The 12,833-nt window shown below is 68.6% G+C and overlaps 1 protein-coding gene across 3 annotated transcripts in view; it reads right to left on the reverse strand.

Annotated features, from left to right (window-relative positions):
* LOC122563838 (A disintegrin and metalloproteinase with thrombospondin motifs 19-like) overlaps positions 1–11,708 on the reverse strand; it is a 567,067-nt gene extending 555,359 nt beyond the window's left edge. For all 3 annotated transcript variants that reach the window (XM_087994240.1, XM_087994230.1, XM_087994226.1), the window contains exons 1-2: positions 11,383–11,708; positions 10,709–11,127 (exon numbers count right to left, since the gene is read on the reverse strand). In XM_087994240.1, coding sequence (XP_087850366.1) covers positions 10,709–11,127; positions 11,383–11,446 — 483 coding nt within the window. In that variant the 5' untranslated portion in view covers positions 11,447–11,708. The remainder of the gene's footprint in view (positions 1–10,708; positions 11,128–11,382) is intronic.
* Positions 11,709–12,833: the final 1,125 nt, after the last annotated feature.

The following is a 12,833-nucleotide window of genomic DNA, read 5'->3' on the forward strand; positions in this document are numbered from 1 at the left end:
GGGGGGGAAGAGAGGGGGTGGGGGGGGGGGAAGAGAGGGGGTGGGGGGGGGGAAGAGAGGGGGTGGGGGGGGGGGAAGAGAGGGGGTGGGGGGGGGGGAGAGAGGGGGTGGGGGGGGGGAAGAGAGGGGGTGGGGGGGGGAAGAGAGGGGGTGGGGGGGGAAGAGAGGGGGTGGGGGGGGAAGAGAGGGGGTGGGGGGGAAGAGAGGGGGTGGGGGGGGAAGAGAGGGATTGGGGGGGAAAGAGAGGGGGTGGGGGGGGAAGAGAGGGGGTGGGGGGGGGAAAGGGGGGGTGGGGGAAAGAGGGGGGGTGGGGGGGAAGGGAGGGAAAGAGGGGGGGTGGGGGAAAGAGGGGGGGTGGGGGAAAGAGGGGGGGTGGGGGAAAGGGGGGGTGGGGGAAAGAGGGGGGTGGGGGAAAGAGGGGGGTGGGGGAAAGAGGGGGGTGGGGGAAAGAGGGGGAAGGGGGGGGTGAGGAAAGAGGGGGGTGAGGGAAAGAGGGGGGTGAGGGAAAGAGGGGGGTGGGGGAAAGAGGGGGGTGGGGGAAAGAGGGGGGTGGGGGAAAGAGGGGGGTGGGGGAAAGAGGGGGGTGGGGGAAAGAGGGGGGTGGGGGAAAGAGGGGGGTGGGGGAAAGGGGGGGGGTGGGGGAAAGGGGGGGGTGGGAGGGAGAGAGGGGTTGGGAGGGAGGGAGGGGTGGGGGGGAAGAGAGGGGGTGGGGGGGGAAGAGAGGGGGTGGGGGGGGAAGAGAGGGGGTGGGGGGGGAAGAGAGGGGGTGGGGGGGGAAGAGAGGGGGTGGGGGGGGAAGAGAGGGGGTGGGGGGGGAAGAGAGGGGGTGGGGGGGGAAGAGAGGGGGTGGGGGGGGAAGAGAGGGGGGGGGGGGGAAGAGACGGGGTGGGGGGGGAAGAGACGGGGTGGGGGGGGAAGAGACGGGGTGGGGGGGGAAGAGAGAGGGGGGGGAAGAGAGGGGGTGGGGGGGAAGAGAGGTGGTGGGGGGGAAGAGAGGTGGTGGGGGGGAAGAGAGGTGGTGGGGGGGAAGAGAGGTGGTGGGGGGGAAGAGAGGGGGTGGGGGGGAAGAGAGGGGGTGGGGGGGAAGAGAGGGGGTGGGGGGGAAGAGAGGGGGTGGGGGGGGAAGAGAGGGGGTGGGGGGGGAAGAGAGGGGGTGGGGGGGAAGAGAGGATGTGGGGGGGAAGAGAGGGTGTGGGGGGGGAAGAGAGGGGGTGGGGGGAGAGATGGGTGGGGGGGGAGAGATGGGGTGGGGGGGAGAGATGGGGTGGGGGGGAGAGATGGGGTGGGGGGGAGAGATGGGGTGGGGGGGAAGAGGGGGGGTGGGGGGGAAGAGAGGGGGTGGGGGGGAAGAGGGGGGGTGGGGGGGGAAGAGTGGGGGTGGGGGGGGGAAGAGGGGGGGCGGGGGGGGGGGGAAGAGGGGGGGTGGGGGGGAAGAGGGGGGGTGGGGGGGGGGGGGGAGAGGGGGGGTGGGGGGGGGAAGAGGGGGGGTGGGGGGGGGAAGAGGGGGGGGAGAAGGGGGGGGAGGGGGGGAGAAGGGGGGAGGGGGTGGGTTGGAGGAGAGGGGAGAGGGGGGTTGGAGGAGAGGGGAGAGGGGGGAAAGGGGAGAGGGAGAGGGGGAAAGGGGAGAGGGGGAAAGGGGAGAGGGGGAAAGGGGAGAGGGGGAAAGGGGAGAGGGGGAAAGGGGAGAGGGGGAAAGGGGAGAGGGGGGAAGGGGGAGAGGGGGAAGGGGGAGAGGGGGAAGGGGGGAGAGGGGGAAGGGGAGGAGAGGGAGAGGGGGGGAAGGGGAGGGAGAGGGGGGGAAGGGGAGGGAGAGGGGGAGGGGTGGAAAGGGAGGGAGGGGGAGGGGTGGAAAGGGAGGGAGAGGGGGTGAGGTGGAAAGGGAGGGAGAGGGGGTGGGGTGGAAGGGAGGGAGAGGGGGGTGGGGGGAAGGGGAGGGAGAGGGGGTGGGGGGAAAGGGAGGGAGAGGGGGTGGGGGGAAAGGGAGGGAGAGGGGGTGGGGGAAAGGGAGGGAGAGGGGGTGGGGGAAAGGGAGGGAGAGGGGGTGGGGGGAAAGGGAGGGAGAGGGGTGGGGGGAAAGGGAGGGAGAGGGGGTGGGGGGAAAGGGAGGGAGAGGGGGTGGGGGGGAAAGGGAGGGAGAGGGGGTGGGGGGAAGGGGAGGGAGAGGGGGTGGGGGGAAGGGGAGGGAGAGGGGGTGGGGGGAAGGGGAGGGAGAGGGGGTGGGGGGAAGGGGAGGGAGAGGGGGTGGGGGGAAAGGGAGGGAGAGGGGTGGGGGGAAAGGGAGGGAGAGGGGGTGGGGGGAAAACGGAGGGAGAGGGGGTGGGGGGGAGAAACGAGGGAGAGGGGGTGGGGGGGAAAACGAGGGAGAGGGGGGTGGGGGGGAAAACGAGGAGAGGGGGTGGGGGGGAAAACGAGGGAGAGGGGGTGGGGGGGAAAACGAGGGTGAGGGGGTGGGGGGAAAACGAGTGAGAGGGGGTGGGGGGAAAACGAGGGAGAGGGGGTGGGGGGGGAAAACGAGGGAGAGGGGATGGGGGGAAAGGGAGAGGGAGGGAGAGGGGATGGGGGGGGAGGGAGAGGGGATGGGGGGAAGGGAGAGGGGATGGGGGGAAGGGAGAGGGAGGGAGAGGGGATGGGGGGGAAACGAGGGAGAGGGGATGGGGGGAAAGGGAGAGGGAGGGAGAGGGGATGGGGGGGAAAACGAGGGAGAGGGGGTGGGGGGGAAAACGAGGGAGAGGGGGTGGGGGGGGAAAACGAGGGAGAGGGGGCGGGGGGGGAAACGAGGGAGAGGGGGTGGGGGGGAAAATGAGGGAGAGGGGATGGGGGGGAAAACGAGGGAGAGGGGATGGGGGGGGAAAACGAGGGAGAGGGGATGGGGGGAAAACGAGGGAGAGGGGGATGGGGGGAAAGGGAGAGGGAGGGAGAGGGGATGGGGGGGGAGGGAGAGGGGATGGGGGGAAGGGAGAGGGGATGGGGGGAAGGGAGAGGGAGGGAGAGGGGATGGGGGTGGAAAACGAGGGAGAGGGGATGGGGGGAAAGGGAGAGGGAGGGAGAGGGGATGGGGGGGAGGGAGAGGGGATGGGGGGAAGGGAGAGGGGATGGGGGGAAGGGAGAGGGAGGGAGAGGGGATGGGGGGAGAGGGAGGGAGAGGGGATGGGGGGAGAGGGAGGGAGAGGGGATGGGGGGAGAGGGAGGGAGAGGGGATGGGGGGAAAGGGAGGGAGAGGGGATGGGGGGAAAGGGAGGGAGAGGGGATGGGGGAAAGGGAGGGAGAGGGATGGGGGGAAAGGGAGGGAGAGGGGATGGGGGGAAAGGGAGGGAGAGGGGGTGGGTGGAAAGGGAGGGAGAGGGGGTGGGGGGAAAGGGAGTGAGAGGGGGTGGGGGGAAAGGGAGGGAGAGGGGGTGGGGGGAAAGGGAGGGAGAGGGGGTGGGGGGAAAGGGAGGGAGAGGGGGTGGGGGGAAAGGGAGGGAGAGGGGGGTGGGGGGAAAGGGAGGGAGAGGGGGTGGGGGGAAGGGGAGGGAGAGGGGGTGGGGGGAAGGGGAGGGAGAGGGGGTGGGGGGAAAGGGAGGGAGAGGGGGTGGGGGGAAAGGGAGGGAGAGGGGGTGGGGGGAAAGGGAGGGAGAGGGGGTGGGGGGAAAGGGAGGGAGAGGGGGTGGGGGGAAAGGGAGGGAGAGGGGGTGGGGGGAAAGGGAGGGAGAGGGGGTTAGGGGAAAGGGAGGGAGAGGGGGTGGGGGGAAAGGGAGGAGAGGGGGTGGGGGGAAAGGGAGGGAGAGGGGGTGGGGGGGAAAGGGAGGGAGAGGGGGTGGGGGAAAGGGAGGGAGAGGGGGTGGGGGGAAAGGGAGGGAGAGGGGGTGGGGGGAAAGGGAGGGAGAGGGGGTGGGGGGAAAGGGAGGGAGAGGGGGTGGGGGGAAAGGGAGGGAGAGGGGGTGGGGGAAAGGGAGGGAGAGGGGGTGGGGGGAAAGGGAGGGAGAGGGGGTGGGGGGAAAGGGAGGGAGAGGGGGTGGGGGGAAAGGGAGGAGAGGGGGTGGGGGGGAAAGGGAGGAGAGGGGGTGGGGGGAAGGGAGGGAGAGGGGGTGGGGGGAAAGGGAGGGAGAGGGGGTGGGGGGAAAGGAGGGAGAGGGGGTGGGGGGAAAGGGAGGGAGAAGGGGGGAAAGGGAGGGAGAGGGGGGTGGGGGGAAGGAGAGGGGGTGGGGGGAAAGGGAGGGAGAGGGGGTGGGGGAAAGGGAGGGAGAGGGGGGTGGGGGGAAGGGGAGGGAGAGGGGGTGGGGGGGGAAGGGGAGGGAGAGGGGGTGGGGGGAAGGGGAGGGAGAGGGGGTGGGGGGAAGGGGAGGGAGAGGGGGTGGGGGGAAGGGGAGGGAGAGGGGGTGGGGAGAAGGGGAGGGAGAGGGGGTGGGGGGAAGGGGAGGGAGAGGGGGTGGGGGAAGGGGAGGGAGAGGGGGTGGGGGGAAGGGGAGGGAGAGGGGGTGGGGGGAAGGGGAGGGAGAGGGGTGGGGGGAAGGGGAGGGAGAGGGGGTGGGGGGGAAGGGGAGGGAGAGGGGGTGGGGGGAAGGGGAGGGAGAGGGGGTGGGGGGAAGGGGAGGGAGAGGGGGTGGGGGGGAAAGGTAGGGAGAGGGGGTGGGGGGAAAGGGAGGGAGAGGGGGTGGGGGGAAAGGGAGGGAGAGGGGGTGGGGGGAAAGGGAGGGAGAGGGAGAAGGGGGGAAAGGGAGGGAGAAGGGGGGAAAGGGAGGGAGAGGGGGTGGGGGAAAGGGAGGGAGAGGGGGTGGAGGGAAAGGGAGGGAGAGGGGGTGGGGGGAAGGGAGGGAGAGGGGGGTGGGGGGAAGGGGAGGGAGAGGGGGTGGGGGGAAGGGGAGGGAGAGGGGGGTGGGGGGAAGGGGAGGGAGAGGGGGTGGGGGGAAGGGGAGGGAGAGGGGGTGGGGGGAAGGGGAGGGAGAGGGGGTGGGGGAAGGGGAGGGAGAGGGGGTGGGGGGAAGGGGAGGGAGAGGGGGTGGGGGGAAGGGGAGGGAGAGGGGGTGGGGGGAAGGGGAGGGAGAGGGGGGTGGGGGGAAGGGGAGGGAGAGGGGGTGGGCGGAAGGGGAGGGAGAGGGGGTGGGCGGAAGGGGAGGGAGAGGGGGTGGGGGGAAGGGGAGGGAGAGGGGGTGGGGGGAAGGGGAGGGAGAGGGGGTGGGGGGAAGGGGAGGGAGAGGGGGTGGGGGAAGGGAGGGAGAGGGGGTGGGGGGAAAGGGAGGAGAGGGGGTGGGGGGAAAGGGAGGGAGAGGGGGTGGGGGGAAAGGGAGGGAGAGGGGGTGGGGGAAAGGGAGGGAGAGGGGGTGGGGGGGAAAGGAGGGAGAGGGGGTGGGGGGAAAGGGGGGAGAGGGGGGTGGGGGGAAAGGGAGGGAGAAGGGGTGGGGGGAAAGGGAGGGAGAGGGGGTGGGGGGAAAGGGAGGGAGAGGGGGGTGGGGGGGAAGGGGAGGGGGTGGGTGGAAAGGGAGGGGGTGGGGGGAGGGGGTCGGGGAAGGGGGGGGAAGGGAGGGAGAGGGGGGGAAGGGAGGGAGAGGGGGGGAATGGAGGGAGAGGGGGGGAAGGGAGAGGGGGGAATGGGAGAGGGGGGAAAGGAGGGGGGGAAGGGAGAGGGGGGAATGGGAGAGGGGGGAAAGGAAGGGGGGAGAGAGGGAGGGAGGAAAGGGAGGGGGGTGGGGGGACAGGGCGGGAGAGGGGGTGGGGGGACAGGGGGGGAGAGGGGGGTGGGGGGACAGGGGGGGAGAGGGGTGGGGGGACAGGGGGGGAGAGGGTGGGGGGACAGGGGGGGAGAGGGGTGGGGGGACAGGGGGGGAGAGGGGTGGGGGGAAAGGGGGGAGAGGGGGTGGGGGGACAGGGGGTGGGGGGGAAGGGGAGGGAGAGGGGGTGGGGGGGAAGGGGAGGGAGAGGGGGTGAGGGGGAAGGGGAGGGAGAGGGGGTGGGGGGAAGGGGAGGGTGAGGGGGTGGGGGGAAGGGGAGGGAGAGGGGGTGGGGGGAAGGGGAGGGAGAGGGGGTGGGGGGAAGGGGAGGGAGAGGGGGTGGGGGGAAGGGGAGGGAGAGGGGGTGGGGGGAAGGGGAGGGAGAGGGGGTGGGGGGAAGGGGAGGGAGAGGGGGTGGGGGGAAGGGGAGGGAGAGGGGGTGGGGGGAAGGGGAGGGAGGGGGTGTGGGGAAAGGGAGGGAGAGGGGGTGTGGGGAAAGGGAGGGAGAGGGGGTGTGGGAAGGGGGAGGGAGAGGGGGTGGGGGGAAAGGGAGGGAGAGGGGGTGGGGGGAAGGGGAGGGAGAGGGGGTGGGGGGAAGGGGAGGGAGAGGGGGTGGGGGGAAGGGGAGGGAGAGGGGTGGGGGGAGGGGGTCGGGGAAGGGAGGGAAGGGGGGTGGGAAGGGAGGGAGAGGGGGGAAGGGAGAGGGGGGAATGGGAGAGGGGGGAAAGGAAGGGGGGAGAGGGGGAGGGAGGAAAGGGCGGGAGGGAGGAAAGGGCGGGTGGGAGGAGCGGCGGGCGGGAGGGGTGGGAGCGGCGGGCGGGAGGGGTGGGAGGGGTGGGCGGGAGGGGAGGGGTGGGCGGGAGGGGAGGGGTGGGAGGGGAGGGGTGGGGGGAGGGGTGGGGGGGAGGGAAGGGGTGGGGGGGAGGGAAGGGGTGGGGGGGAGGGGTGGGGGGGAGGGGTGGGGGGGGAGGGGTGGGGGGGGGGAGGGGTGGGGGGGAGGGGAGGGGTGGGTGGGGAGGGGAGGGGTGGGTGGGGAGGGAGGGGTGTGAGGGGAGGGGTGGGAGGGGAGGATGGGAGGGGGGGGAGGGAGGGATGGGGGGGGGGAGGGAGGGATGGGAGGGGGGAGGGAGGGGGGGAGGGAGGGATGGGAGGGGGGGGAGGGGGGGAGGGAGGGATGGGAGGGGGGGAGGGAGGGATGGGAGGGGGGAGGGAGGGGTGGGGGGAGGATGGGGAGGGGGGGGTAGGAGGGATGGGAGAGGGGGGTGGGAGGGAGGGGGGGGGGGGTGGGAGGGAGGGAGGGGGGGTGGGAGGGAGGGGTGGGAGGGGAGGGTGGGAGGGGCGTGAGGGAGGGGCGTGAGGGAGGGGCGTGAGGGTGGGTAGGGGAGAGGGTGGGTAGGGGAGAGGGAGGGGGAGGGATAGGGAGGGGGAGGGGAGGGATGGGGTGGGGGAGGGATGGGGAGAGGGAGGGGGAGGGGGAGGGATGGGGAGAAGGAGGGGGAGGGATGGGGAGGGGGAGGGATGGGGAGAGGGAGGGGGAGGGATGGGGAGAGGGAGGGGGAGGGATGGGGAGAGGAGGGGGAGGGAGGGAGGGGGAGGGGGAGGGATGGGGAGAGGGATGGGGAAAGGGAGCGGGAGGGAAGGAGAGAGGGAAGGGGAGAGGGAAGGGGAAGGGGAGAGGGAAGGGGAAGGGGAGAGGGAAGGGGAAGGGGAGAGGGAAGGGGAAGGGGAGGGGAACGGGAGGGGAAGGGGAAGGGGAGGGGAACGGGAGGGGAAGGGGAGAGGGGAGGGGGGGGAGAGGGGAGGGGGGGGAGAGGGGAGGGGGGGGGAGAGGGGAGGGGGGGGAGAGGGGGAGGGGGGGGAGAGGGGGAGGGGGGGGAGGAGGGGGGGAGGGGGAGGGGGGGGAGGGGGAGGAGGGGGAGGAGGGGGAGGAGGGGGAGGGGGAGGGGGGGGAGGAGGGGGAGGGGGGGAGGAGGAGGGGGGAGGGGCGGCAGGGAGGGGGAGGAGGGGGAGGGGGGGGAGGAGGGGGAGGAGGGGGGGAGAGGGGGAGGAGGGGGAGGGGGGGAGGAGGGGGAGGAGGGGGAGGGGGGGAGGAGGAGGGGGGAGGGGCGGGAGGGAGGGGGAGGGGGGAGGGGGAGGGGGAGGGGGGAAAGGGAGGGAGAGGGGGTGGGGGAAAGGGAGGGAGAGGGGGTGGGGGGAAGGGAGGGAGAGGGGGTGGGGGGAAAGGGAGGGAGAGGGGGTGGGGGGAAAGGGAGGGAGAAGGGGTGGGGGAAAGGGAGGGAGAGGGGGTGGGGGGAAAGGGAGGGAGAGGGGGTGGGGGGAAGGGGAGGGGGTGGGTGGAAAGGGAGGGGGTGGGGGGAGGGGGTCGGGGAAGGGGGGGGAAGGGAGGGAGAGGGGGGGAAGGGAGGGAGAGGGGGGGAATGGGAGGGAGAGGGGGGGGAAGGGAGAGGGGGGAATGGGAGAGGGGGGAAAGGAGGGGGGGAGAGAGGGGGGAATGGGAGAGGGGGAAAGGAAGGGGGGAGAGAGGGAGGGAGGAAAGGGAGGGGGGTGGGGGACAGGGCGGGAGAGGGGGTGGGGGGACGGGGGGGAGAGGGGGTGGGGGACAGGGGGGGAGAGGGGTGGGGGGACAGGGGGGGAGAGGGGGTGGGGGGACAGGGGGGGAGAGGGGTGGGGGGGACAGGGGGGGAGAGGGGGTGGGGGGACAGGGGGTGGGGGGAAGGGGAGGGAGAGGGGGTGGGGGGGAAGGGGAGGGAGAGGGGGTGGGGGGGAAGGGGAGGGAGAGGGGGTGAGGGGGAAGGGGAGGGAGAGGGGGTGGGGGGAAGGGGAGGGTGAGGGGGTGGGGGGAAGGGGAGGGAGAGGGGGTGGGGGGAAGGGGAGGGAGAGGGGGTGGGGGGAAGGGGAGGGAGAGGGGGTGGGGGGAAGGGGAGGGAGAGGGGGTGGGGGGAAGGGGAGGGAGAGGGGGTGGGGGGAAGGGGAGGGAGAGGGGGTGGGGGGGAGAGGGATGGGGAGGGGGAGGAATGGGGTGAGAGGGAGGGGGAGAGATGGGGAGAGGGAGGAGAGAGAGAGGGGCTGAGATGAGGGAGGGGGAGAGGTGTGTGGGAGAAGTGGGAAGGGGGGAGAGGGAGCGGGCGAGAGGGGTGTGGGAGAGGGGTCAGTGTGGGGGGATACAGAGATTGGGGGCAGGGGAGTGAGGTGGGTGGGGGGAGAGAGTGGGAGTGTGTGAAAAGGAGTGGAGGGGTTGGGAAGAGGCGGTGAAGGGGAAAGGGGATGAAAGGGAGATGATGAAAGGGGCAGGGGAGAAAGGTTAGGGGTGAAGGGGAGGGGGAGATGGGGGTAGGGATGGAATGGGAGGGGTAGGTGTGGTGAGTGGGAGGGGTAAGAGTAAGATGGGAGGGGGTGGGGGGTAGATGGGAGGGGGTGGGGGTAGATGGGAGGGGGTGGGGGGGTGAAGTGGATGGGAGGGGGGTGAAGGGGTGGGGGGGTGAAGGGGATGGGAGGGGGGTGAAGGGGGTGGGTGGGGGGTGACAGCGAAGGGGAGGGAAAGGTGAAGTGGGAGTGGTCGTGAGGTGGGAAAGGTTGAAGGGAGTGGGAATGAGGGTCGTGTGTGTGTCAGGGTATGTGTGGGGGGGGTTGAAGGTGTCGGAGGTTGTGTGTCTGGGGTGTGGGGAGGGGTGTGGGTGTGTGTGTGGGGGGCGGGGGTTGTCTGGAGGTGGTCCTGCGTGAGCACTGTCCCTCTCTTCCTCCCACTGGGATGAGGGTCAGTGTGTGTGTCTGGGGTGGGGTGTTTGGGTAAGCTCTGTTTCTCCCCCCCCCCCCCGGGGTGAGCTCTGCCCCCCGCGGGGGTGAGCTCTGTCCTCCTTCCCCCCCCCGGGGGTAAGTTATGTCTCCCACCCCCCGGGGGTAAGCTCTGTCTCCCCACCCCCCCCCCTTCCTCCCTACCCCCTGGAGGTAAGCTCTGTCTCCCACCCCCCGGGGGTAAGCTCTGTCTCCCCCACCCCCCGGGGGGAGGTTGAGCTCTGTCCCCCCCCCCACCCTCCGGGGGTTTGAGCTCTGTCCCCCCCCCACCCCCCGGGGGTTTGAGCTCTGTGTCCCCCACCCCCCGGGGGGTTTAAGCTCTGTCTCCCCCACCCCCCGGGGGGGGGTTGAGCTCTGTCCCCCCCCACCCCCGGGGGGGGGGTTGAGCTCTGTGTCCGCCCACCCCCCGGGGGATTGAGCTCTGTGTCCCCCCACCCCCCGGGGGATTGAGCTCTGTGTCCCCCACCCCCCGGGGGGTTTGAGCTCTGTGTCCCCCCACCCCCCGGGGGGGGGGGGTTGAGCTCTGTGTCCCCCCACCCCCCGGGGGATTGAGCTCTGTGTCCCCCCCCACCCCCGGGGGGGGGTTGAGCTCTGTGTCCCCCCACCCCCCCGGGGGGGTTGAGCTCTGTGTCCCCCCCACCCCCCCGGGGGGGTTGAGCTCTGTGTCCCCCCCACCCCCCGGGGGGGTTGAGCTCTGTGTCCCCCCACCCCCCGGGGGGGGGTGAGCTCTGTGTCCCCCCACCCCCCGGGGGGGTTGAGCTCTGTGTCCCCCCACCCCCCGGGGGGGTTGAGCTCTGTGTCCCCCCACCCCCAGGGGGGGTTGAGCTCTGTGTCCCCCCACCCCCCGGGGGGGTTGAGCTCTGTGTCCCCCCACCCCCCGGGGGGGTTGAGCTCTGTGTCCCCCCCACCCCCAGGGGGGGTTGAGCTCTGTGTCCCCCCACCCCCCGGGGGGGGGTTGAGCTCTGTGTCCCCCCACCCCCCGGGGGGGTTGAGCTCTGTGTCCCCCCACCCCCCGGGGGATTGAGCTCTGTGTCCCCCCCACCCCCCAGGGGGGGTTGAGCTCTGTGTCCCCCCACCCCCCGGGGGGGTTGAGCTCTGTGTCCCCCCACCCCCCGGGGGATTGAGCTCTGTATCCCCCCACCCCCCGGGGGGGTTGAGCTCTGTGTCCCCCCACCCCCCGGGGGGGTTGAGCTCTGTGTCCCCCCACCCCCAGGGGGGGTTGAGCTTACCAAGCCGCCGCAGGTACTGAAGGAGGCGAGCGAGCCGCGATACGAGTGCACGAAGCCGCTGTAATAGCAGGAGAGTTCGGCTCGGGAAGGCAGCACCGAGCTGCGGGAGCGGCCCCGGTCCCGGTCCCGGTCCCGGCGGCTGTGCACCGTGAAGCTGCCCGAGAGGAAGCGGCTGTCCCTCCGCAGGCTCAGGTACAGCTCTCGGCCAAACGCTGGGATCTTCAGCTGTAGCTCCTGCGCTGGGAGCAGCAGCGGCTGCAGCGCCCCAGGGTAAAACTCCTGCGATTCATATTCATCAGCCCCGGCCGAGATAGAGCGCACTTCTCTGGATGTCGCTCCGGCCTCAGCCCCGGCCCCTGGGCTGCTCGGTAAAACCGCCGGGAAAACGATCTCTGATTCCTCTCGGAAAGTGCCGAGACCTGCCAGAGAGGGAGAGAACAAACACGATCCAATTAATGAGGAAAAACCGAGAGAAAGGCTCATTAAAATGTTACCTTTTTTTAACCAGACCTTGAGCCAAACTGTCCAAGTGCAATTATCACATTATTCCAGTGTCAACTGATTAGGAATACAACTTTTTGCCCAAAATGGAATGGTTCTTACGTTGAAACTGAGATGTGTTAAAGGCATTTCTGGCTGAATACGAAATACTTCTGAAAAGAATGTTACTGTACCTGAAACTATTGCAGCCGTGATGTGGAGTAAATACAACATACAGAGTGTGTGGTTCCGAAACATTCTTGTATTCCCTCAGTGCGCTGTGTTTAATATAGAAGTTGATTTTTGCTACCATGTAAAACCAAACCAAAACCCCCTCTGGTATGGCAATGAAAAGAGTGAGGCGCTGGCTGCTTCCACGTTTTCTGTATAATTTTTTTGTGACTAAGTAAAGACAGCTCGTACAGTAATATCAATTTGTACAGGTCTACAAGCGGCAGCTCTGTCTGTCGCTCTCTCACATGGTTTGAGTTTCCGAATGAATGAATTCGAGTCCCGCAGAGCCGAGCTCATCTCTCTCTCTCTCTCACACACACACACACACAGAGACGGTAAGGGCTTCCCCCAAACCGCCACCCAGCCCTGATTGGTTACAGTAACTTAGTGTGCGTGTATATGTGTGTGTGTGTGAATGGTTTAATACATGTATTCCATTTTCCAAAAAAAAGGTTTTCTCTGTACAATTAATATGTACGCTATTACCAGACATGCCACACTGACATAAAGTGTCTAACCAAAGGCATGGCGTAATTCACGAGGCTTAAAAACTGGACAGAATTTCAACATTTCACTGATTCTTTCCTGTGTTTCGTTATAAGCATTTATAAGGCATGATACCAGGATATTTGGGACATTTTGCAGCACTTAATGAATGTGTTAGTACATTGTTGGGAACAGGGTGGACGCTGGAGTGGAATGGACAGAAAGACAAAGTTCTGGAGAATGGCCACAGGACTCAAAAGCGTTAACTGTATAACTGCCCACAGATGCTGCCAGACCCAAGTTTCTCCAGCACTTTCTGTTTTTGTTTCATATATCAGAGGCAGACCAAAAGAACATTTCCGGCTGAAACTTACAGATCCCAATTTCTTTTACTTCGTTTTTCAATTCCATATGTAAAAGTGCTCCTGTAACAAACCAAATCATAACACCATAAGACATAGGAGCAGAAATTAGGCCATTCAGCCCATCGAGTCTGCTTCGCCATTCAACCATGGCTAAGTTTCTCAACTCCATTATCCCACTTTCTCCCCGTAACCCTTGATCCCCTCGACAATCAAGAACCTATCTATCTCAGTCTTAAATACACTCAATGACCTGGTCTCCACAGCCTTCTGTGGCAATGAATTCCATAAATTCACCACTTTCTGGCTGAAGATAGAACATCGAACGTTACAACGCAGTAAAGGCCGTTCGGTCCTCGATGTTGTGCTGACCTGTGGAACCAATCTGAAGCCCATCTATTCTACACTATTCCATTCTCATCCACATGCCTATCCAATGATCATTTAAATGCCCTTAAAGTTGGTGAGTCTACTCTGTTGCAGGCAGGGCATTCCACGCCCCTACTACTCTCTGAGTAAAGAAACTACCTCTGACATCTGTCCTATATCTATCACCCCTCAAT

This window comes from Chiloscyllium plagiosum, unplaced genomic scaffold, assembly GCF_037043375.1.
Source record: "Chiloscyllium plagiosum isolate Xiang-an unplaced genomic scaffold, Cpla_swu_hap1 HiC_scaffold_2, whole genome shotgun sequence".
Lineage (NCBI taxonomy): Eukaryota > Metazoa > Chordata > Chondrichthyes > Orectolobiformes > Hemiscylliidae > Chiloscyllium > Chiloscyllium plagiosum.